At 38.9% G+C, this 26,053-nt stretch overlaps 1 protein-coding gene across 2 annotated transcripts in view; it reads right to left on the bottom strand.

Annotated features, from left to right (window-relative positions):
* SPINK5 (serine peptidase inhibitor, Kazal type 5) overlaps positions 1-23,126 on the bottom strand; it is a 72,448-nt gene extending 49,322 nt beyond the window's left edge. For both annotated transcript variants that reach the window (XM_027841793.1, XM_027841794.1), the window contains exons 1-5: positions 23,006-23,126; positions 18,509-18,534; positions 5,438-5,568; positions 4,465-4,528; positions 1,134-1,261 (exon numbers count right to left, since the gene is read on the bottom strand). In XM_027841793.1, coding sequence (XP_027697594.1) covers positions 1,134-1,261; positions 4,465-4,528; positions 5,438-5,568; positions 18,509-18,534; positions 23,006-23,114 — 458 coding nt within the window. In that variant the 5' untranslated portion in view covers positions 23,115-23,126. The remainder of the gene's footprint in view (positions 1-1,133; positions 1,262-4,464; positions 4,529-5,437; positions 5,569-18,508; positions 18,535-23,005) is intronic.
* Positions 23,127-26,053: the final 2,927 nt, after the last annotated feature.

Raw genomic sequence — 26,053 nt, 5'->3', positions numbered from 1 at the left:
AGAGAGAGAGAGAGAGAGAGAGAGAGAGAGAGAGAGAGAGAGAGAGAGAGAGAGAGAAAGAAAGAAAGAAAGAAAGAAAGAAAGAAAGAAAGAAAGAAAGAAAGAAAGAAAGAAAGAAAGAAAGAAAGAAAGAAAAAGTGGTAGAAAAGGGATAGAACCCAGATTGAATAGATTTACTTAGGGATCTTTCTTCCATGCTAGGTTAATTCCAAGTAAATTAAGAGGCTTCATACTTGGAATAGTTATTGCAGGCGTATGTGGGAGTCTAGAACTAAAGTCAGCCACTGCTACTGATCATCAACAAGACTTTGGTGGAGAATCTCATAGTCATATCTTTCCTATTTCCATCTGACCCAACAAGCCACAGTCCCCCAAATTAAAACCATAATCAAACCTAGCACTCAGAAATTTTGTTTACTGAAAGACAGTGGGTTTATCAAAGACCTGGGTTTTTGTCTTGGATCTGTCATTTATTTCTATGTACTGTATCGTTTTCTCTCTCTGGGTGTTGGTTTCCTCATCTATAAAAATAAAGTGGTTGGACTTGATAATTTCTCAATCAAGAAAGCAAGCTCTTAGTCCTAGCTCTGGCATGGGCTTTCTAGATGATGTTGGACAGGTTACTTAACCTCTGTGAGGTCCAGCTTCCTTCCCTGGAAAACTGAGACAATAATCCAATAATAAAACTTAACTCTCAGGACTGTAACCCTGGGTGCTACAGAGCTGCTTTTGTATTGTAACTTCAGGCTACAGAGGCTTCTATGGCCTCTCAGAAATACTGTGAGGACCATGGGCCAGGATCTAGGATCAAGGAATAAGCAAGATAAAGGAATAAAGAGAATGAGAAAGAAAGCTTGGGTGTCTAGTGCATAGAAAGGACATTGTCAACCTGGAGTGTCCAGAAGAGGAGATTCTAAATTATGTTTCATGGGAATCAGTTGATAGACTAAGGTGTGTTTAGACTAGAGAAGTGAAGACTGAATGAGGATATCAAAGCAAGGAACATTGGTGGTAAAAGTTTTAAAGCCTGGGGAAGTATGGAAGGGTAGTGGGAAAACACTAACTTAGAAACAATTTATCTCTGTCTCTATATCCACATTTTTATTTGATTTAAAAACAATTTCCATACTCACAAGAATTTTGCACAGAAGGCACATTTATTCCCATGTATCTTTCCATCAGGGCCTCGGACAGGTTCATTCTCCCGTGTACAGGGAAGTATTCCATTCTTCACTTGGCTTTCAAAGATTTTGCAAAATTCCTTCAAAAACAGATTTTAAAAGACCTATATGAGTAATATTGCCCTTTTCATTTGAAAGTCTAATTATCATCATTATCATTTCATAGATTAAGACATTGAAGTTCAAAGTGATAGAGTGACTTGGCCAAGGTCACACAGCTATAAAACAGAGGATCTGTCAATTGATCCTAGCTTCTCTAATTCCGTAGAACATCATAGATGATGATGATGATGTCAGTGGTGGTGGTGGTGGTGGTGATGATGATAGCTAACATTTATATAGTGTGTACTATGTGCCAGGAACTTTCTAAGTATATTACAACTATTATGTCATTTGATCCTCACAACAACTCTGGGAAGTAGGTGCTTTTATTATCTCCATTTTACAGATGAGGAAATTGAGGCAAATAGGGTTAAGTGACTTGTACAGGGTCCTAAAGCTAGTAAGTCTGATGCTGGATATGAACTCAGGTCTTCCTGATTCCAGACCCAGCACTCTGTTCACTGCACTCTTTCTACCTAGGTAACAGACGAACAGAAGAGATTTAGTGCAAGTGGTATATGAAAAGGAATGCTCTACGACAGACCCAAAAGACAATCCTACCCAGATTCTGGTTAGAGGTTTCTAGTAATGCAAAACTTACTATCAAACCATGCAATCTATTTCTTTATTTGGACAGCTCTGATTGCAGAAAAGTTCTTCCATTCAAGCTTAAATCTGCTTCCCTATGATTTCTCCCCATTAATCTTTGTTCTCCTTCATATTCCATATAATAACCCTTTGAACACAGTAATCATATAACCCTTAAGCCTTCTCTGCTTCAGACTAAATATCTCATTGCTTAAACCACTCCTTTTCCAACAGTTTCACATACCTGCCCCAACATTGTTGCCCTCCTCTTGATAACAGTCTAGCTTATCAATATCTACTCTAAAACACGACATACAAAATTAAATACACTGGTCTAGCCAGTACATAGGAGAAAAGGTACTATCACTTCACTTGTTCTGGACACCATATTGTTCTCAATGCAACCTAAGAATGCTTTAGCATCTTTAGTTACCACACCATGTTGCTGATTTATGGTAAATTTGCAGTCATTAAGACCCCCAGGTCTTTTTTTTTTTTTTAACATTCGTCTAGCCAGACTTGCCCATAGTATTCTTACACAGTTGAACTTCTTAACTCCAATACGAGACTTTACAATTCTCCATATTAGATTCCCTGGTAGTTGGTTTTCTCTTGGTAGCCATGATCTGAACAGATCATTTTTTTTTTCTTTTTGCATCTGGATTGTCTCCTTCCATTTATTAGCTAACATAGTACTGTAGGATCATAGAATGTAAGAGCTGAAAGAAATTTTAGAGAACTTTTATTCTAACCCATGAACACTACAGAGGAAGAAAGTTCATCTCAGAGAGGCCAGGTCCTTTCCATCTTAGAAGTCTAAGGCTGTTTCTGCTGCTCCATTTTGTAACTCTTAACTTTAGGGTAAGTTATACCTGCAACAATATCTAACTCTCTAATAGAGCTGCACCATCGGTACTACACCTTAAAATCTGAGTGGGGACGAATGTAAACCTGGCTTGAATTGACTTAAGAATGAGCCATCTAGGGGGCAGCTAGGTGGTGCAGTGAATAGAGCTCTGGCCTTAAAGTCAGGAGGACCTGAGTTCAAATCCAGTTTCAGACCCATAACACACAATACTTACTAGCTGTGTAGCACTGGGCAAGTCACTTAACCCCAATTGCCTAGCAAAAAGCAACAAAAAAAAAAAAAAAAAAAGAATGAGACATTTATCTGCTGGAGAGTGATGGCTGTGCTTCCTTCATTGAAGGTTCCTATGCAGAAGGCTATCACCTGAGTATTCAAACACAGCCATAACATTCATGATCATTGCTTCCCATCAGAGAAACAATGATAATCTTGTTTATAAGGCATGATTCATTCTAAAACATTTTGTGGCCAACCCACTGAGAAGCTAATTTTGTGACAGATATTAAGCTGTCAGCAAGACAGTCCATTTGTTATAATTAGGTGTGGATGCCTCATCAAGGTGGTAATAACCAAGAAGTCAAAAAAAAAAAGAAGGAAGCAGAGAAAACATCATAGATTCCATGTCTTTTAGAGCAAGAGGATCCTTTAGAACATAGATCTTAAAACACAGAATATGGACTGTCAGAACTGGAAGGTTGTTAGAATACAAAACACAGAATGTCAGGCCTGAGAACATAGAACATAGAATGCCAGTGCTTAAAACATAAAACATAGAATGTCAGAGAAAAAAGGTCCTTAGAACATAGAACCTAAATTTTTTTTAGACTTTAGAATATAGAATTTCAGATTTAGAGGATCCTTAGAATATAGAATATCAGTCTTTAGAACACAGAATATAGACTGTCATCCCTTAGAACATAAAACATGTACTATTAAACCTTAGCATACTGCATGTCAAAGCTGGGGGATCCTTAGGATATAGAACAAAGATTATAGAATGTCAGCCCTTAGAACACAGAACATAAAATATCAAAACTGAAAGAGACTTTTGAATACAAAATGTTGGAAGAACATAAATTCCCACAACATCTCTGGACTTCAGTTTCCTCTTCAGTATAAAGAGGGGATTTAATTAAATGATCCCTAAGGTTCCTTTCAGGCTTTGATAGTCTATGAATCTATGTTATGTACTTTGTAAGTGAGGTTTCTTACAAATAGAGTGACAGGGATGATTTGGTTGATATATACACATAGTCTCAAATATACTCTTCCTGAATAAAAATGGCAAGATAATAAGGTAAAATGTGGAGCCTGAAAAGGGAAACATATTCAGAACTCAAAATTTAGTTAATAACACTCTGGAAATGGTTTCCAGGTGATTTCATCTATGAAGGAAAAGATGTTACATAGGATAAACAAACATGGGAAGGCAATTGCCTAGGTCATGAAGCAGGCATAGGAAGCATTCTTCATTTGTTGCTAATTCCAAAATAAGCAGAGAGAAACTGTCAACCACAGTGGAAGGAGCATTGGACATGAAGTCAACCTGAGGTGAATCTAGGCTCTGATATTTTTTAGCTATGTGACTATATATGTCAGTTCTGTTCTCTGAATGTTCCTCATTTTAAAGGAGAGCTAAGAGTATCACCTCTACCTCCCTCCCTTACCAGTGTTATGAGCAAAGTGCCTTAGAAACTATAAAATGCCACAAATGGCAGCACTCACCTTTTCAGCATCTCTGCGGGATCTCTTGTCATCTTTCTTTGCTTTGTCTTTAGCTTCTTTCAGGCTGTGTGGAGAAATGAGTGCTCTATGTAGAAACACAATCAAACCCCTTCAGCAAAGAAAAGAAAATGCTGATGACAGACCAGGGATTCTTGATTTTTTTGGAAGTTGGATCAAGTCAATGTATCCCTTCTTCAAATAATTTTTTGTTGTTAACATTTATAATTGAAAGAAATGATAAATTTTAGTAATTTTTTCACATCCATGGGAAGTTCATGGAAATTTAAAAAAAAAAACTATCTGTGGACCTGGGAGTCTGTGTGCCCTAGGTTAAGAACCCAAATCTCAGGCCATACTTGATTGAAACTAGCAAACAGCACCTCAGGCAATATGGGTAAAGTCATAGGTTTCAGTGGTTTCAATGAGTTGGAGAAATCACCTAATGTCAGTCCCTATTTTCATTTATTTTCCCTTCTGAATTTTGTTGGCCCCAAATTAAGTCATTGTATGAACCCACCTACTTGATTGTCACTTAGGAGTCTCTTGTCAAGCAGACTAATAAAATCTTGAAGAAAGACCTTGGACATCAGTGAATCTATGCCGTCCACAACATGTCCAGCAAGTGATCATCCATCTTTTCAATAAATGCTTTATTGCTTAGGAACTCAAGAAGAATACTCATTCCGCTAGGGGGCCGGTCCCAGATGTTAGACTCCATTGAGTCAAATTCTATCTCCTTCACTGCTCTTAGTTATTGTTTGGGGGTCACATAGAACAAATCTAATTCCTCTTTTCTGTGACAGCCCCTCAGACACACCAAGTCAGTAATCATCTTCCTCCTTCTAGATATTCTCATCTTAGTTGCAGAACAGACCATATGAAACTCACTATCTTTTGGGAGAAGATCTTTCATGATCCTTCAAGCACCTCCTCTCCTATTTGCATTACTATACATAATTGCTTCTGTACTCACAAGATTTCTGCACACATGGTACACTTATTGCCATAGGTTTTGCCATCAGGGCCACGGACTGGATCATTTTCTCTTGTGCAGGCAAGCCTCCCTTCTTTATTTGCAAATTGCCGGAAATCACTACATGGGTCCTGAAAATCAGAAGAAAGGAGACTTGACATCAACAGTCCTACTTTGACTTTTCCACCTTCATGATAGCTTAATATCTTAGTATCTTCTTGCATGAAATGTCCAACCCCTCAAGCACCAAATTCTTCAAACTCCAAGGGGTGGAGTGAGCTAGAAAAAAAGTCAAGGTCAAAAAAAAAACCGAGATCTGGAATAAAACCGAAATCTAGAGTAAATCCAAGAACTAAAATAAGTTCAAGAGATAAAACAAAGTCAAACTCAAAAATTAGTCTAAGATCTAGAATAAAACCAAGACTTAAAACAAAAAGCTAGAATAAACCTACAAGCTAGAACAAAGTCAAGTTCAGATCTAAGTGCAAAGCGGGGACTAAAACTAGGATTTAGAATGAAGTCAAGAGCCATAATAAATAAAAGGACTAGGGCAAAGTCAAGCTCAGAAATTAGCCCAAGATCTAGAATAAAACCAGAAATTAAAACAAATCAAAAAATAGAATAAGCCTATGAGCTAGAACAAAGTCAAGTTCAGACCTAAGTACAAGATGTAGACTAAAACTGCTGATTTAGGAGAAGAAAAAAAGAGAGACAATAAACTCAAAAATTAGACCAAATTTATGAGTTAGAATAAACAGCTAATCCAAGAAATGAAACAAACCTAAGGGTTAAATAAATGCAAGAGATAAAACAAAGTCAAAGCTAAGAACAAACTCAAATTCTAGAATAGCCTCTAGTAAAATAGAAGAGCCCTAGACTTCTCTCCTAAGAGATCTGGCTACAGCATGAGTCAGTCTTTCCCCGCTGTTCCTCAGTGCTAGACCTGTTACAGTATAATGGAAATCCTAGGTGAGCCAAATAGCCACTGTCCCAGTCCCAGTCCAGAGGCAGCTGGCCTCAGTTGCCTTTTCGTTCAAATTCTAAATTATTTCCTCTACAATGCCCATCTGAGGAGTAAAATAAAAGAAAAAAAAAATGCTTGTTAGTCTTTGAGAAGGTCAGCCTGCCCTAGCAAGGCTGAATTGCATAATAGACTCACCTGCTAGAGTACTGGGCAGTTTATTTAGGACTTTCCTCACAGCAACCCCTTGAAACGGGCAGTTCAAAAATGATTGTCTTCATTTTGTAGATGAGGAAAATGATATCCAAGGAAAGGAAGAACTTTTTCCAGGGTCATACATACAGTCAGAAAGTAAAGGAGCTGAGACTAGCACTCAGATTTTCTGACTTGCAGAGCAATCAGGCCATGTCTTAGAGTTAGAAGTTTGTTGTTGCTGTCTTGTTTTGTTTTGTTTTGTTTTGTTTTGTTTTGTTTTGTTTTGTTTTGTTTTGTTTTTTTTGTTTTTAAGGGCCAGAAGGAATCTTAAGAGATCATCTAGCACAATTCTATTTATTTTAGAGATGAAGACAATGGGGCTTAGTGGAAATCCAACTCAAATGTAATCTTTCACATGTAAAACTTTCCTCTACTTTATGTGGCCCCTTCCTGGAAAAGCCTTATTAAGCTTATACCTTCAACCTAAGAAAATCCTAGACATCTTACTTACTTAAAGTTGAGGCATGGCACTGTTGGTAGAATTGTGAACTGATCCAACCATTCCGGAGAGCAATCTGGAATTATGCCCAAAGGACTATAAAACTGTGCATACCCTTTGACCCAGCAATACCATAACTAAGTCTGTATCACAAAGAGAGCAAAGGAAAAAGAAAAGAATCTACACATACAAAAATATTTATAGCAATTCTTTTTGTAGTGGCAAAGAATTGGAAACTGAGGGAATGCCATCAATTGGGGAATGGCTGAACAAGTTGTTTTATGTGATTGTGATGGAATATTATTGTGCTATAAGAAACGAGAAGCAGAATGCTTTCAGAAACACCTGGGAAGACTTACATGAATTAATGCAAAAGTGCAATGGGGCAGAACCAGGAGAACATTGTACACAATAACAGCAATATTGTATAATGATCAACTGTGAATGACTTAGCTATTCTCAGCACTACAATGATCCAAGACAGTTCTGAAGGACTTATGATGAAAAATGCTATCCATATTCAGAGACAGAACTGCTGGAATCTGAATGGAGATCAAAGCATTTTTTTAACTTTCTTTTTCTTGGGTTTTTCTTCTGTTTTCTTTTACAACACTGCTAGTATAGAAATATGTTTTGCATGACTACACAGGCATAAAAAATTAAAAACAACAACAAAGAGGCATAGCCCTTGTCATTTAAAGTCCTTTCTTGTTTTTAGAGATCAAGTTATAGGAATCAAAGAATATTATACCTGGAGGCCACATTCCAATGCAGAATGTCAGAGTTGGAATGGACATTAGAATATAGAACACAGAATGTCAAAAGAAGGGAGAAGTCTTAGACTATTGAACACTGAATGTCAGAGATGGAAGTGACCTTAGAAGCCATCTTGTCCAACTCCTTCATTTTTCAGGGTGAAAAAAAAATGAGACAGAGAGAAATAGGGATTTGCCAATTAGAGAGGTAGCCATAGGCTCCTTAAGTCTGGTTTCTATTTCAATAGAATATAAGCTCTTTAAAGTCAAGGACTATTTCACTTTTGTCTTTATACCCCCAGTGCCTGGCACAGTGCTTGGCACATAGTAGGTACTTAATAAATGTTTATCAATTGATTCTGCTTTTCACTTTGATAAAACCTAAAGAAGTCACTTAAACTCTCTGCTTCTGTCTCATCATATAAGACAATGGTAATAGGTGACTCACTTCATAAAAACAATTGTAGGGTAAATGAGATAAAGTCAACCAAGCCACTTTCCCACTATAGACAAGCACAGCAAGATATGTAGAGAACTTTGGTTCTGTGGAAATATCTGGTGAGTAAACTTAAAAATATCCAAATGCTGAGCAGTTGCATTCCACAGCCTTCTGGCCCTCCCAGTACAAAGCAAACTGTTGAAAATAGGAGCTTTCAGTTAACAGAAGCTAGAATTTCCTATTCTTTCCAATTAATTTTCTGGCTATCAGTTTTCCTTGATGTGAGTATTGACCTGGCACTGGAGGGGCACCCAGTACAATCAGTCAGGACCACTCACTAAATCACCCTTCCCACCACTCCACCCCTGCCCACAGAACCTTATGTGGTCCATTGTTCCAAGTTCACATGAATATCGCCCACCTATCACAAGAGTTGATCCAGGCCCACACACTGACACACCCATGCATTGATCCCTGGGGCCATTGACTTTGGTATGTTTAGAGTGGAGAGTGGGTAGAAGTTACTGTGACAACATACATTCCCATGTCAGTGGCAGCACCTGGGCTACAACCCAGTTTGCCTAACTACATGGCCAATGTCTATTCTACTGTCTCAGAGGTCACTAAGCAAGTTTTGGCTTTGATAAGAGATGAAGGAAATACTTTCTTCTCTGCTCTCAGAACATGGACGTACATAGAGTTCATATTGGACTTGCCTACTCATTTTTATCACACCAACCTCCAATTTCTGTATCTTAATGTCTTTTGTTGTTCTAACATTATATGTTCTAAAGTCCCTCCAGGATATGTTCAAAGGTGCTATCCTGTACTATAATTGCTTTCCTTAGAGTACCTATGATTTAATTGTGTAACTTAAAAGAGTTAAGGTACTCTCTTAACTCACACAGATCATCATTTCTCTAGTTGTTGTTAGTAGTAGTAGTAGTAGTAGTAGTAGTAGTAGTAGTAGAAGTAGAAGTAAAAGTAGTAGTAGTAATAGAACTAGTAGTTGTTGTTACTGTAGCAGCAGCAGCAGCAGTAGCTAGCAATTACATAATGCATCAAGATTTTCAAAGTACTATATAAATATTATCTCATTTCATCCTCCCAACAACACTGAAATATAAGGGCTATTATTGTTCCTATTTTACGTATGAGGAAAAGGAGGAAAACCAAGGTCAAGTGATATGTTTAAGGTCATAAATATCTGAGGCTGTATTTGAATCAAGGATTTTCCTGAATCCAGGCCAGGCACTCTATCTATTGTGGATGGTTTAATTGATTTATATGGCCAAAAAAGTTAATAAACCAGTTACCGGTCTCCTCTGTAAGATCCTTTCTACCCTAAGCTAAGAATGGGCTTAAATGACCAAAGAAGCCTTTGGCAACTCTATTCTCATAGATTTGTTGTGTTTTTTTTTTTTCTCATTGTTAGTGTTGTTTGTTTTGAGGAGGAACTTGTGCTCCATGAATATAATCTTAGAGAGGTCTGGTTGCCTCAACATTTTGACACACTGGGGAAATATACTAACTTATAGGTGATTCTATTCAATTACTTAAAATACAGTCTCCTCTGGCCTCCTTGTCTCACATTAATTCAAAACATCTCCTAGTTGAAAATGTACTTTTATCTTCTCCAGCAAGAGAACTGTCTTTAAAGTGTTGTTATTGTATAAATTGTTCTCCTGGTCCTGCTCACTTCTCTCTGTACCAATTCTTATAAGTTTTGGCAGGATCCTCTGAAGCCATCCCATTCATCTTTTCTTACATTATAATCATATTCCACAACTTTCCTAAAGCATAGGTCTGATCTTGTCAGCCCACCTACTCAATAAACTCCAGTGGCTTCCTATTGCCTTCAGAATCAAATACAGCCCTTTATTACCTAGCCTCCTTTTTAGCTTGCCAGCCTTCTTACTCCCAAACACACTCTTTGATCCAGTGATGCTGACTTCTTGACTATTTCATGAACAACACACCCCATCTCTGTGCTCTGGTTATTCTCTCTGGCTATCCTCCATGCCTGGAATGCTCTGTCTCCTCTGCTCCCACTGCTGACCTCCCCTGCTTCCTTTCAGTCCCAACTATAATCTTACCTACTACAGGAAGTCTTTCCCAAACCCTCTTAATTTCAATGTCTTTTTTCTGTTAATTATTTCCTACTCATCCTGTTAATAGCTTGCTTTGTTTTTATTTGTTTTCATGTTGTCTCCTTCATTAGATTGTAAGCTCCTTGAGGACAGGGACTGTCTTTTACTTCTTTTTGTATTTTGAGCACTTAGCACAATATCTGGCACATAGTAGGTGCTTAATAAATGTTTATTGATTGATTTATTCAGCTATTCGCCAATTGATTAGCATTCCCTTAGTCTCCAGTCCTTTGCCAAAAGGAATTCCAAAAAGAACTATATTTTTGTACATATGGATCCTTTCTTCTTTGATTTCTTAGGCAGGTTCTATAATCTATCCTTTAAAACTGCCCCCTTAGAAGCTGTCACTGTTGAAGACATCAGTTTCATCCTTTTTTTTTTTAGGCACTTGGGGTTAAGTGACTTGCCCAGGGTCACACAGCTAGTAAGTGTCAAGTGTTTGCTCTGAGGCCAGATCATTTTCAACCTTTTAAAAGAGATCTACAGAGTTTGATTCTCTAAGGATGTCTAAATCACACCAAGATGGGAAGGAACACTACTCCATAGAAACTAAATCTGAATCTGTACCTGGGCTCTGCCACTTCAAGCCTGTGTGACCTTAGGTACATTCATCCTCCTCTCTGGGGCTCAGTTTACTTTTCCACAAAATGGTAATACATGGTCAGATAAAGTCCCATCTCACATTAAAGCTTATGACATTCTCCTTTCTGGCCACTTGGGGTGCTTTTCATCATTCTAGGAGCAGAATTGCATAACAGAGAATGTAGATCAAAGACTTATGGTTTTAAAAGACAAACTTGATAAACCTGGCTAAGACACAAGACAATCCCATGCAATCAGTCCAATTCAACAAATATTTACTGAACACCTGCTCTGTCTGTGCAGACAGAGCCTTGGGCTGAGGAGGAGGCAAAGGTTGATACTACAGAGTCTCTACTCTTAAGGGTTCACAGTCTTAGTTGAGTATCTCATGGAAACAATGACGCATGAGGCACAACTGAGAAGCACTGCAATGGAAGATGATTGTTTCAATGTAATAGTTAGTTTGAAGGTGCTCAGCTCTAACTACTCATTTTAGATCCCTTAAGCCAGAAAACCTGGGTCCAAATCTCAACTTTGACCTTTACTAGCTGCATGACCTTGGGCAAAGCTCTGAACCTCTCTGATGCTCAGTTTTTTCATCTGTTAAATAGGGATTCAAGAGAGAGAATCAGGAAGGTCTAAAAGATGAAGAAGGGCTAGGGAAAGGGAGAGGGAGAATAGTAGGAACTGGGTGGCAAAGAGAAAGGGAAATGTAGGGAGATGGAGGAGAGTAGGGAGGAAGCATGGTTCAGTGGGAAATGTGGATTTGAATCCCATCTCTGCCACTTACCAGCTGATTTTTAGCAAGTCCTCTTACTTCTCTGGGGTTCAAAATTAAGAAGATGGACTCAGTGATCTCTAAGGTCCATGTCAGTGCTAATATTCTATGATACATTTGGGCAGCCTCCCTCATAGGAAGCTATTTGTAAACTGTAAGGCACTGCACAAATGGGAGCCAGAAAGAAGTAAGAAGAATCCTGGAGCAGGGATGTGTGTGTGTGTGTGTGTGTGTGTGTGTGTGTGTGTGTGTGTGTGTGTGTGTAGGTGTGTGTGCATGTTTATGTGTGTATGTGTGTGTGCGTGTTTGTGTGTGTGTGTGTGTGCGCGTTTATTGGACCCAAGCTGCATTGTTAGGGCTGTATCTAGGGTTCTGTCAGAAAGAGGAGGGGCGGGCATTTCTAGGAAGCTGAGGGCAGTGCCAGAGAGGGCTCAAGATATTATGAAGGCCCTCAAACAGGTAGTGTTTATAGCTCATGGGGTTGAGGGTAGGGGGATGTTCACTTGTGGGGATCCCTCCGAGTTCACCTCATTAGTAAAAGCAGACTTGGACTCCTTTTTGTTCATTACAAAAAGAGATGAGAGTGACTAAAGATAATACAAGCCTGAACCCTTGCCTAGGTGAGATGGTTTCCCATTTCACTCTCTTTCTTTCCATTACCATAATCATTATCCTGCTTCAGGTCTCCATTACCTCTTGCATGGACTGTTTCGACAGACTCTGAATATACTTCTCTGTCTTTATTCCCCTTCCCAACACACACACACACACACACACACACACACACACACACACTGTTCAACACATCCTAAATATTCTACCTGTCACCTTAAGTGCATAGGTCAGAGATGTCTCACTGCCCGTCACTGATCAGGAAGCCTATGAATCATCTGGCCTCACCTGTTCATTTTATAGATGAGGTATAAACAGGGGAGGGAATTTATCCAAGGTCACAAATCTAATAAATGGCAGAACCAAGATTCAGATCCAGGGCTTTTGACTCCCAATTCAGAAAATTCCACTGAATCTAGCACACACCTACCAATCAGGTATAAACCTCTGAATCCTTGCATTCCAAGGTTCTACATCTGGTTCTACATCTTCCTCTTCAGCCTGATCTCACACTGCTTCCCTTCCTTCACTCAACATTCCTGTCATATTATACCCACCCTTGCCCACCACCTCTATGCACCTATTCACAAAATCCTCCATGTTACTCTCCCTAACTCTCAACTTCCACATGTTGAAATCCTTTCTTATCTTCAGTGTCTAGCTTGTGAGGGACTTCCTCTACAATGGTTTCCTTGATCTTCTTGAAATGGAATGACCTAACACATGACATTCCACCTCTTTTATATCCCCATAGTTACTTGCACTTCATGCCCCCTCACCTTATTTAAATGAAAGCAATTGAGTACAGACCCTGAGTTTGAGGCTTTCTTCATATCCCCTGGGATTAACATAGTGCCAAATACTTAATAAGTGCTTAATAAATGCTTATTTATTGACTGAGTAACCCTTCTTACCCAATATCTCAGCTCTCTCTGATCTTTCCTTTGTCCTTATCTCAGTCTATCTATCAATCAGGGCAGAATTCCTAGACTTCTGAGGAGGAAAAGTCCTTTACTTCTTGCAGCCCAGAAAGAAGCACAGCATCATTGAAACCATACTGGATTTGGAGTCATAAAATCAGGCTTTGGGACCCAACTCTGCTACTAATTACCCATGTGATCTTGTCCCCCTCTCTGGGTACTCCATTTCCTCCTTTTTAACATTAAGGGTTGGATTAGATCCTCCCTATTAATTATAAGTTCTATAACTCTAGAAATAAGTAAGACTCCCCGAGCATCACTTTCCTTCACTATGAAATGAGGATAAATAATAACATTCATGCTATCTACCTCACAGTTCTGTGCTAAGGAAAAGCACTTTGCAAACCTTAAAACATGATAGAAATGAGTATTATGAACAAGAACACAAAATAAACCAATTTTAATCTCTCCAATATATGGAGGATCTTCCTGAGTTTGTGGCAGATGGTCTCACCTTGGATGGAGCAGGAGAGTTAGCATTGGATCAGCCCATTTCTAGCCTTTGACTTTTCCCTCTCTGGAAAAAAAGCAAAGGAACTGTGGTCTTCTAGGTGTGTTTGCCTGAGGGTTCACTGAGAGGGATGGATTGTCAGTGGGTCACAGGCAATTTGCTTCTGCTTTTTATCTTCAATGTAAATGATCCTATTTGCTATCTCCTCTAAGAATTGATTCTTGGGGAAAAGAAGATGAAGTTTGGAAAAGGATGAAAAGTAGACCTGACTAATGTTTTCAAGTATCTGAAAGGTTATCTTGATTAAGAGGGATTAGATTTATTCTACTTGGTTCCAGCAGGCAGAGCTGAGACTAATTTAGGGAAGTTTTGCAGGGAGGCAGATTTGCATTGGGTATAAGGAAGAGGATTCTAACAATTGGAGCTGTCCAAGAGTAGAACAGGTTGACCCATAAGATACTAAACTCATTTTCATAAGATGTGTTCAAGGTAAGTCCGAATGAACACTTCTGAAGGATTGTCAAGGGGAAAGGAAGGATTGTCAAGGGGAAAGGAAATTCAACTTATTCTTCATGGTCTCAGTGGGCAGAACTAGCAGCAAAAGAGGAGGTTACAAGGAGGTAGATTTAGGTTCGTTGTAACAAAAGACTTTCGAACAAAGAGGGCTACCTAATAAAAGAAAAAAAAAACTACCTTGAAAGGAAATGAGTTCCCATCACCAGAAGTATTCTAATAGAGGCTAGATGACTTACTTAGTCAGGATATTGCAGAGAAATCTTTGTTACAAGTCAGTATTAAACTAGAAATCCATTTAAGTCCTCTTCTAATTTTGCTATTCTAGGATTTAAAGGTTCATTCCCTTTGGGTCAGTTAACTTCACAGATATCTTTCCTCCCCTGAAGTCCAGATTGTCAGCTGACAAAAGACATTGAGGAAGAGAGGGAATGTCTCATCCTGACTAGCTACATAAAGGAGCTTGACAAGGAAGTTGATGCCACCTGCCCTGCTAAAGTGGAGTACTCCTCCAGTCTTAAATGAAATACGTCCTCTCTAATTTATAGTCATAGATGGATGTTTCTATATCTTAATAGATGGTCTTTGTGATTTATTGTAACCAAAATAATAATGATAATAACAGTCCTCTGGAAGACAGCCTTCAGGTGATGGACCTTTCCTCACTAAGCTAGGCTTAGCAAATCAAAGACAAACTTTGTGTAGGCAGACCTAGGCCATCTTGGGAAAGCTCCCTATCTGGAGGTTTTCAGAAAAGGCTTATTGACCACTTGTTAGGAGAACCATAGTAAGAACAATTATCCAAGTATGTGTTAAAGTAGAAGGCCCTCAAAGCTCAGAGATTCTGTGATCCTAAGTTCTACTTCTGCAAATTAGGAGATCACAGTATTGTTTTCTATGTATTGATTTTACAAAATCCTAGAATCTTAGGAATCTCAAAGCTGGACATGACCAAAATGGACCTTTAGTCCAGCCTCTTACTCAAGTGTCTCTATGACTTCCCTTTGAAAGGTCATCCAGCCTCTGCTTAGAGATCTCTGAAAAGGAACTGATACAATCCAAAGCAGCCATCATTGAGAAAGGAGCCTGAATTGTTGAGTTCTTCCTTTCCATGAATCCAAATCTGCCTCCTTGTTCAGCTTCTAAAAATCAAGAATCAGATCTCCCTTATCAATCCTCATTCTGACCAGATACTCAGAAGAAAGTGCATCTGTACTTACAATATCCATTTGTTTCTGCATATTTCTTGCTGTATGTTAATCCATCAGAACTATGAAAAATATTAGGATCCTTCAGATAGAATAATTTCTCATTTTTCACCAGGACCTAAAATTCACTACATCCCTTCTAGAGAAACCAGAAGAATACATCCAATGTAACTTTTCCACCATATTTAGAGAGTAACTTATTAAAATGGGGCCACTTGTATGTAAGCAGTGTCCTACTAAATATCTGTGTGACTTCAAGTAAATGAGGTCCCTCTGGACCTCAAGTTCTTTGCATAATAGTAGAAAGTAAATGTTAGACTAAATGATCCTGAAAATCTCTTCCAGTTATAAAGGTTTAGGAATCTATTATTTTGGAATAATACTGGTAATTATTTCTACTACTATTACTGCTGCTGCAGCTAGTACTACTACAACTACTACTACAACTACTACTACTACTACTACTACTACTAAACAACCCACATTTCTAGAGTACTTTACAGTTTACAGAATACTTTTCTCAAAATGAGAACCCTGTGAGGTGTCTTAAGAAGCTTTAACCCCTTTAACTGGTGACAAAAGTCAGGCTAAGAGAGATTACATGATTTGCTACAATAACACAACTGGTAAGTGTCAGAGCCAAGAGTCAACCCAGAACTTCTGCCTTCAAATTCAAAGTTCTTTCCACTACACCACCACTCCAAGAAATATTTTATTTTCCCCCAAACACAATAAGATTCTGACTCTCATGTTCCTAAGATTTGACATAGCATTTTCTCCATTTTCCCATCATTGAATATGTGATTGAAAATGCATAAGCACTTAATCTAGGTGCTTGGGAAAAGCCCAGACTTTGAGATCTGTTTGACCTGAGTTTGAATATCCAAGACTAGACTATACTGGTTTGCAAGCTGTCCCACCCTTTACTATGTAGCCTTCCTGCTTATTCAGTCTAATCAGTTGAATAATTCTTTGCGAATGAAAAAAAAAGATTATGGGAATAGTCACTGAATAGACAAGTGTTAACTACAAACAAGTACAGAATTTTATTTTGAGACCATAACAACAAAGGACACTGGATTTGGAATCCAAAGATCTGGATTTGAATCTTGCCTCAGACACTAGCTGTATGACCATGGGCAAGTCACTTAACCTCTCTGAGTGTGGATTCCCTTGTCTAGAAAACAGAGTCAATAATACTAACTAGAAATCTGATAGGGTGATTGTGAAGAGAGTGTTTTGCAAACCTTAAAGTGCTAGTATTATTATCATTATTACTAGTAGTACTGTGATCATTACCATCATCATCTTCTAGGGAAAAGAATAATCTATAGATCATATCCTTGTATCTTAAAGGAAGAAAACATTTCTAAAAGATCATAAAATTATAGATTTAGAGCTAGAAAGAGTCTTTAAGGCTATCTAGTCCAATCCCCTGATTTTGCACATGTGGAATAGGAAAAGTAATATTGTCCAGGTTCACACATCATGTTAAGTTATTTGCCAGGGTCACACAAGTAATATATGATTGAGGCAGGGTTTGAACCCAGAACCTCTGATTCTAAATTAGTACTCTTTCCAACATAACATGCTACTTCTTAATTTTTTTGCATTTGTTGAACTTAATACATAAATTTTCTCTTTTTATTAACAGTATCACCAAAAAAGTGTGAATATTAAAAAGTCTAAATTAACTAAACTAAAAAACTCTAAATTAACTCAAACTAAGAACTTCAATGAAATAAACTAGTAAAGCCAATTTTAAAAATCCATGAATAGAACTTTGATCCTTCCTGTAACAGTTTCACCTTCTATGTTGGGAATAGACCTTAGCTGGGAATCCAGAAATCTAGACCTCAGTTTCATCCTTGTCACTTACTATGTGACCTTGAGCAAAGCATTCCACCTCTATGGTCTTCATTTTCTGCATTTGTACAATGAAGGGACGAATGTGGATGTGATCATCTGTGACTGATGTCAAGGGATTCTAACTCAGTTCACCAATAGACATTTATTAACACTAATATTCTAAGGTCTTTATCTCTAGCATCTTTTTTTTATGGTTCCTTTCCATTCTAACATTCTGGGTTGTATGATACAATATTTTATGTTCTAAGAGGGTTTGTGATCTAAGGAGAAGAGTGTGGACTCAGGGGAGAGAAGTTGATTCAAATCCTGGTTCTGAAACTTACAAACTGTATAATCCCAAGAAAGTAACTGAACATCTTCCTTTCCTTATGTGTAAAAGATGCTAATATTTACCTGAAAAGGGTCATTTTGTGAAGAAACCATTTTGTAAACCTAAAATCACTATAGAAATGGGAATTGTGTTTTGAAATGCCTTCTAGCTCTGAGTGGCTGTGTTCTAAGGTCCCTCCCAGTTCTAACATTCTGTGTTCTATATTCTAAGGTCCCTTCCACCTCTGACATTTTATTTCCTAAAATCCCTTCCAGCTTTGACATTTTATATTGTAAGGTCCCTCCCAGCTCTGACATTCTATGTTCTAAGATCCCTTTCAACTGTGACATTCTATGTTCTGAAGACCTTATCAACTCTGAAGTTTTGTGTTTATGTTCTATGCTTCCATCCTTCTTTGGTACTCTGTACTGTGTGTCCTAAGGCTGTATCTACCCTGCTTTAACATTTCTTGTCTGCATTCTAAGTTTCCATCAAGCTCTAATATTCTAGGTTCTATGTTCCAGGTTCCCTTCTAGTTTTAACACTCTATGTTCTCAGATCTATGACCTAATCCTTGCAGACACCCATCATGCCCCATGTAGGTCTGTTCATGAATCATTCAAGAAGGAGCTGTGTTTATGTTTCTGATGCATGCCATTAGCACCTCTCAGTAGGATGAATGGTGTTAACACCCAGGTGTCCATCACCAATCATTTGTCTTCAGGGAGCTGGGAATAGAGTCAATGAATAGAGGAAAAGCTGGACTAACCTGAATTTCATCTTCACTGGCAACATCTGGGGAAAAAAAAGCAGAGATACAGAAGATAAGGTAATTAAATCATCAAAAGCACATAATTCACAGACAGTATAGCTTCTGAACACAGCCAACCACTCCCCCAAAGTGAGTGTTGCCAGTGGGGCCCACTAGAGCTTTATAGCACTAACTCTCAGATAATCCCTTAGCATTTCCTCCTATTCTCTGCCCCTCCCTTTCCTCTGCTTGTTGAAACTATACCTAGCTGACCTTCAAGGCCCAATTCCATGCTCCTTCTCCTAACGCCTTCCAACTCCCCCACCTGTCTAAAGTGATCTTTCCCTCATCTGATTTCAGAGCACTTAATATTCTTCTTAAGCATTTCTCATAGTCAAATTTGTATTACACTAATCTGTATCCATACTTTAAATTTTCTGTCCTCTCAAGAGACAGTGTGACATAGTACAAAGAGCCCTAGACCTGAGATCAAAAGACCAGAGTTTGAGCCCTAGCTCTGATACTTCCTAGCTGTGTAACCTTGGACAAATCAGTACTCTCCTCTAAGTCTCAGTTTTCTCATCAGTAAAATGGACATGATATTTATACCACTTTCCTCAAAAGTTATTGTGAAGATAATGCTCTGTAAACCTTAATAAAAGGAAAGCTATCTCCTGAGGTCAGAGAGGAGCCTCATACATATATGTATATATATATATGTGTGTGTGTGTGTGTGTGTGTATGTGTGTATGTGTACGTACAAGAATATGTATATGTATATGTATATGTATATACTGTATACCTATATATTCCCTTGGTGTCTTGTAACTAGTAGGTGCTAAAAGAATGAATGTGTGGCCCAGAAATATTTTTGAACATATAAAACCCTTTCTCCATGGAACTTCAAAATGTAAGCAATGTTCTAAGAGATTAGTCTCATTAATCTTCTAAGACAGTCTAACAACTGACAGATTTCTAGGTTTGGAAGGGACTTTGTACATTAATGGGTTCAAGCCATTACTTTTACAAAGGATAAAACTATGGCCTATGATGGTACAGTGAAAAGAGCTTTGGATTTGGACTCTGAGTAACCAACTTTGAAACTCAGCTCCTGTCATTTATTAGCTTTGTGACTTTGAGCAAGTTACATAACTTTTTAGCCTCACTTTCCTCATCTATAAATAAAAGAGACCCCTAAAGTCTCTTCCAGCTCTAAATATATGATCCTAAGACTTGACTAAGGTCACACAGGTAGTTGGGACACAAACCCAGCTCTCCTTAATTCTAATATGGCGCTCTTTCCACTATGCCATTCTTGGTTTTCCAAAGCTCATGACTGGCTCGTAGGCTCAAAGCTCACAGGTCACTCAAAATATCTGCTTTCCACTTATTTTTAAAGGGCAGCTACATAGCAGAGTGTACAGAATGCCAGACCTGGAGTCAGCAAGACTCATCTTCCTGAGTTCAAATCCAGCCTCAGACACTAGCTGTGTGACCCTGGGTGGGTCACTTAACCCCAATTACCTCAGTTTCCTTATCTATAAAATGAGCTGGAGAAGGAAATGGCAAACCACTCCAGTATCTTTGCCAAGAAAACCCCAAATGGGGTCAAGAAGTTGGACATGACTAAAAATGACTGAACAACAACAAAACCTAGGCATAAGATAGCTTCTGTTTTGATTAGAATATGTATTCTAAACCTCATCCAGGCCTGTGTCCTAACAGCAGATTCATCAACCCCAGACCCATCCACAGTTAAACAAAGTAGTATGGCATGGAAAAAAGTGGGGGAGACTAAGAGTTGACAGTCCTGGGTCCTAGTCCTATTTCAGAATTTCCTATTCCAATAAACTTGGACAAGTCATTTAATTTCCTCATCTGTAAAAATGAAATAATGATACTTGTACTATATACTTATTAAGCCTTGTGAAGCTTAAAATACTGGATAAAGAAAGTAATTATTAAATAAGGTCACCACAAAGCACTGGGTCTGTTTGTCCTTTATTTGAGTAAAGCATATCAGACTTGGAGTCCAAAAACTTGAATTCTGTTTCTGAGCTTACCATGGACTGGCTAAGTGACCTTGGGCAAGTAAGTACTACCCCCCCACTCTGGGCCTCAGTTTCTCCCTTGAGGACGTTATGCCTTGCTCCTGCTCACTCCTGTATAAAATTGGAATAATAATAGCTCCCCTTTCTTTAGTGCTTTAATTTAAGGTTCACAGAACACTTTTTCATAACTCCCTATAAGTATTCTTGTCCCCTCTTTACTAAGAGGCTTTCCTTATAGTTACAAAGCTAGTAAGGAGTAGAATTATCAGGGCTATATTCCAGGAAACATGTCTCTCACTTCATTGCTATGCATCTCAGTTTTCCCAACTGTAAAATGGAGATAATAACAGCATCTACCTCTTAGAGTTGTTGTGAGGATTACATAAGATAATATCTGTAATATACTTTGTAAAGATTAAAGCACTACATAAGTGCTTTCTATCATCATCATCATCATCATCATCATCATCATCATCATTACTATAGATGAAACTGAGTTCCAGAATTGGTGTTGGAGCAGGACCTAGAACCCATGTGTCTTAACTCCCAGCCCAATTCTCTTCCAGCCAGGCTGGTGAAATTTGGCTTTCCTTAGGGGAACCAAATTTTTCAGAACAGCTGCCTCTGGTCTTATATCTCAACATAAGAATTGAGCTTGGAGGAGGGCCCTCCAGATGAGCCTCTGGCTCCATACTTACTCACTCTCCTGGGGCTCCCGTTGGCAAAAAGGTTTGAAAAGCCAAGGAGGGCAAAAGGTCAAAAGAAAGAAAAGGTATACAAAATGGGGGAGGCAGAGGTGTTCCCAGGACACTCTAGCCCACCCCTGATCTAGCCCCTTAATAGGAACTGAAGTGTTGACTTCTTTCACAGGTCTTATCCTGCTTTGTTTCGAGAATTCTACAAACTGTTATAATGATTTTTATATTTCTGCATTAATATACTGGTCTGACATCAAATCTAGTCCTTTAATCCCCGACCTTCATTTCATAAGAATATTTGGACTAGTCATTTCTCAGGACTGTGATAAACAAAGCACTTTGTGACCTCTAAAGCATTATAGCAATGTGAGTTACTATTATTACTAGCTCTAGGGATCAGCAAATGGTTCCTGAAGATGGTTAATGGCATCTGGGTTGAGTTTTAAAAGATGGGCAGGGATTCAATACTTTCTTTTGGTCCTTCATTCTCTCCAGAGTCAGAGAATGCAATGTTGCTCTAGGAGAGACATCATTATTACATATGGCTCACTATATTTCAGCACAATGCTTCACATTCCCAGTGCTGAAGGTTCTGGCCCCTCCTACTTTATCCACCTCCTTTTCTCTAAACCAATATCTCCTACCCCTGGGATGATCTTTCAGAAGGATAGCCAATACCCCACTCCATCCCCCACCTTCTGTAAAATCAGTGGGTATGATTCAGCATCCGCTTCAAGGTATGGGCAACTCAAGGAACGTCTCCCAGACCATCAATAATCTCTGAGCCAGGTCTAATCTTAGAATCACTTGACGATCTTTTATCTTCCCCATGGTGGCAAAGATAGCCAAGGAGAGAGGCAGTAGCATGAAAAAATTGAAAAGGTATTTGAGAATAAGCAGAATGAACTATACAAAGTCTAAAGAAAAATCATGGAAATGGAAGGAAAAACAAAAGAAAGGAAAGGAAAGGAAAAGAGAGGAGAGGAAAGGAAAGAGAAAGAGAAAGGAAGGGGAGGGAAAGGAAGGGGAGGGAATGGAAGGGAAGGGAAAGGAAAGAGAAAGAGAAAGGAAGGGGAGGGAAAGGAAGGGAAAAAGGGAAGGGAAGGGAAGTGAAAGAAGAGAAAGGAAGAGAAAGGGAAAGAAAAGGAGAGAGAAGAAAAGAAAGGAAAGGAAAAGAAAAGAAAAAAACATTTTACATGCCACATTCCCCCTCCTTTACAAAACAAACAAACAAACAAAAATTTTTAAAAATACTCTAGTATTTTTTGATCCCTAAATTTCTGACTGAATTAAATTCAATATTTACTTAAGATGTAGGGAAGTCTGAAAAAAGAACTCAAGAGCTCTGGAGTACCAGTGAATGACCTCAGAAGAATGAATGACCCTGTTGGCCAGGATAAAACATACTGAATCAAAGCTCTGAAAATCCAGGGTCTAGGCCTGGCTTTGCTGCTGGCTAACTGATTGAGCTTAGGTAGTTCAATTTAACCAACAATTTCTTCTCCCTGGGTCTCTGCTTCCTCCTCTCTCAAATGAAGGGGCTTGACTAGATATGTCTCAAATAGTAGCAACTGTTGGTATTTGTATAGCATCTGAAAGTTTGCAAAACCTTTTAGATAAATGAGCTCATTGAATCTTCACAAGCCTTAACATTTTCCAGCTCTTTATCCTATGATCCTATAAAATCCCTTCTTTGAGTGGCACTATGGATGGAAACCCTATCCCAGGGAGACAGAGCTGCAGGTGACAGGCAACAAGGCACTTACCTGGGATGGAGCCCAAGGCCAGTATGAGTAGAACAAATACAGCTGAACTCTTCATTGTCAAGACAGGTCTCGCAAGGCAGCGTCTATGAGTCGACTCGGCACATTGCATCGCTAACCGGATGCTCTGATAGGGAACAAGGCCGATGGGGAGTCAATTATTTTATACAAGAGAAGCTCCACCCCTCTAGGGTTGCACCATCCTTCTTCTGAAAGCCATCATTAACAATATAAACCAGTTTGTTGAGAGCAGTGCTGATGAATGTGCAAAGCAGTTTCCATGGCATAGGGCATATTTGAGATCATGCCCAAGTAGCAGATCCCAAACAGATAGTGGCTACTTTCCTATAATGGAGGGGTTCAGTACTATTGGACAGCAATATAAATATAGTAGGAAAGAGACCTGAACTGGGAGTCAGGAGACCTGGGTTCTAATCCCACATTTCTCACCAACTGGACAAGTGTTAGAGCAAACCACTGCCCCTCTTTGAAATCCAATTTTCTCATATCTAAAATGAAGGGATGCTCTATGGCTTGAATTTCACCTGTGCAAAGGTCTTTTGGGCCCTGACTTTGAGCAAGAGAAAATCCCAAAATTCAACGGAAAGAATAGTGTTAGTCAACGTATGCCATTGACTCTACCTACCATTCATTGTGAAAGTCAAAGAATGTGAGAGCTAGAAGGGGCTGTTGAGCATAGAATGTAAGACCTGGAAGGGTCCTGAGAACATAGAATGTCACAGATAGAAGGGGCCAGAGCTAGATGAGAACATAGAATGGTTTGTTTAGAAGAAGCCTCAGAACATAGAATGTCAGTTGTGGAAGAGAAATGAGAATATAGGATGTCAGAGTTGGAAATGGCCCTAGTGATTAAATAATTGGCAGCAAGAAGGAAAAACTTGTCCAGATAAATAGCACAGCAAGTGTGGTACTAGAACACAAATCTCCAAATTCAGAGGCTAGTTCTCTTACCACTACACCATAGTGTCTTTCTCTTTTTTAAAATGCATGGCTTTATTTCATTTAAAAGTACTCTCATGGGCTTGAAACATCTGCCCTCTTTAAATAGGATATTGCTCAAATGACAAGACTCCATCACTTTGTTGCCAGCCTATGATTCCACTAAACCAGTGGCAGAGGAACACCAGTGGAATTACTGTTGAAGCTCAGGTTGGTATAATGGAAAGATTCCTAGTCCAGGAGTCAGGAGACTGAGGCTGGAGCCCTATCTCTGCCATTAATTTAGTTATCTATTGTAGAGCAAACTCTATTCCCTGGATTTCTGTTTTCTCCCTTCTCTTCCACTGTAAAATAAAGGATTTCAGCTGAATAGTCTCTTTCAATCTCTGATATTCTATCTTTCAGTATCCCTTCCAGCTTTCCATATGATCTTCCAAGATCTTTTCTACCTCTGACAGTCTGTGTTCTATAATTATATTTTTATAACCTCTGAAATCATTTCCAGTTTTCAGTCACTGGTAAAGTCAGCTCTGGATATGGAGAGGTAAGAAGCAATAGGATTTTCCCTTCTATGTCTCCCTGATTCTACTTTTTCTAAACCTTAAACACCAGATCTTTATCCTAAAGCTCCTACTTTCAGTCCTGGATAGATGTTTCTGACCATTGGCAGAACAACTATATCTTTCTTCTTAAATGGTAACTGTTGAATGCTTGTGAAACTAAATTTTCTTATTGGGACTGGTTGAATCTGTTATTTAGAACCTCCTCACTACCACCAAGATGTGGCACACAACAATCCACTTCCAATGAGGGAAGCCGTGTCTAAGAGGAGGGAAGAGCCAATGGCTGTAAGATGATTGACTGATTGAAGAATCTAAGTTATGAGGAAAGTTTGTGGGAGTTGCTTTTCTTCTGACTTGAATAGAGGATGTAATGGCCTTTTAAACTTCCAAAATTGAGCAAAAAAAAAGTTTTTTTCCTTTTAAGATGCACCAAACTAAGACATTCTTCTCAGAGAAGAGAATCAGTGGGAGAATGCTTAGAGAATATAACTATTAGAAGAATGTTCCAGATGGGCTATACTTCTGAGGTTCTTTCCATTTCAGCTCAGGAATGCTGTGGATCCGGAGGTGAATCACTTAGCACTCTGCTAAGCTTTTTGTGAGCCTGGAAATCCCAGGGATGGAATGGAGTCTCTGGATGATTGGGGAGGTGGTTGGGGTCAAAATCAGGGTCAGGTTTAGGGAGCAGCCATGGCAGATGTTAAATGCCATGAGCATAATGAGCAAGATTCTCTTTGTCTCATCAAAGAGGAGGATTACAAAAAGGTAAATTATAGAATTGTGGTGTCTCAGAGCCAAGGATAGCTAACACAACTTTCTCTACAAAATCCCTGACATCTCATCTTAGTCTGCTGGTCCCACAATTTCTCTGTGTTTCCTAATCCCTTCACCCCTGTTCTGATTTTGCCTTCCTTCCTTCGTGGTGATAGTCAAGGGATCATAGCTAAATGGAACCTAAAAAGTTATCTAATCCAATCCCTTCCCTTTACAAAATGAAGAATCTGAGGCCCAGAGAAGTTAGGAAACTTACCCAAAGTTCTATAGGTAGAAAGTAGAAGGAGCAGGATTTGAATCTAGGTCCTTCCTTTAACTATAGGTCCAGTGATCTTTATGCTGCATCATGCCATAACCTTGACCTTATAGTTAAGCAGTTCAAAAAGAATTGTCCTCCACCCCTGAATCCCTTGCTCCTTTGTCCTTCCCACTGTTCACTCCTTACTATTCCTCAACCCTGGATCAACTGCAACTACCCCTGTTCCTACTACTGAACCAATGACATTACAGCAGTAAGACATGAAATTGCTGACTGGGTCTACTACAAATCTTTATTGTGCAATCTCAACTGAACCTTCATTGCTGCATAGGAATCCTGTTTATCTCTGAGTGGCTCTATCAGGTTCTCTGTAATGACTATTCTAAGCCATAAGCTTCCACTTCTATCCCCATTCCTTATCTTTTAGTAGATGATCTTGCCTTCTGTTTACAGAGAAGGCATGGCATAATTAATAGAGCTAGCCTTGGAGTCAGG

This window comes from Vombatus ursinus, unplaced genomic scaffold, assembly GCF_900497805.2.
Source record: "Vombatus ursinus unplaced genomic scaffold, bare-nosed wombat genome assembly UNPS02014863.1, whole genome shotgun sequence".
Lineage (NCBI taxonomy): Eukaryota > Metazoa > Chordata > Mammalia > Diprotodontia > Vombatidae > Vombatus > Vombatus ursinus.
Note: the sequence above shows the minus strand (reverse complement) of the source record. Positions and strands in the feature narration are given on the sequence as shown.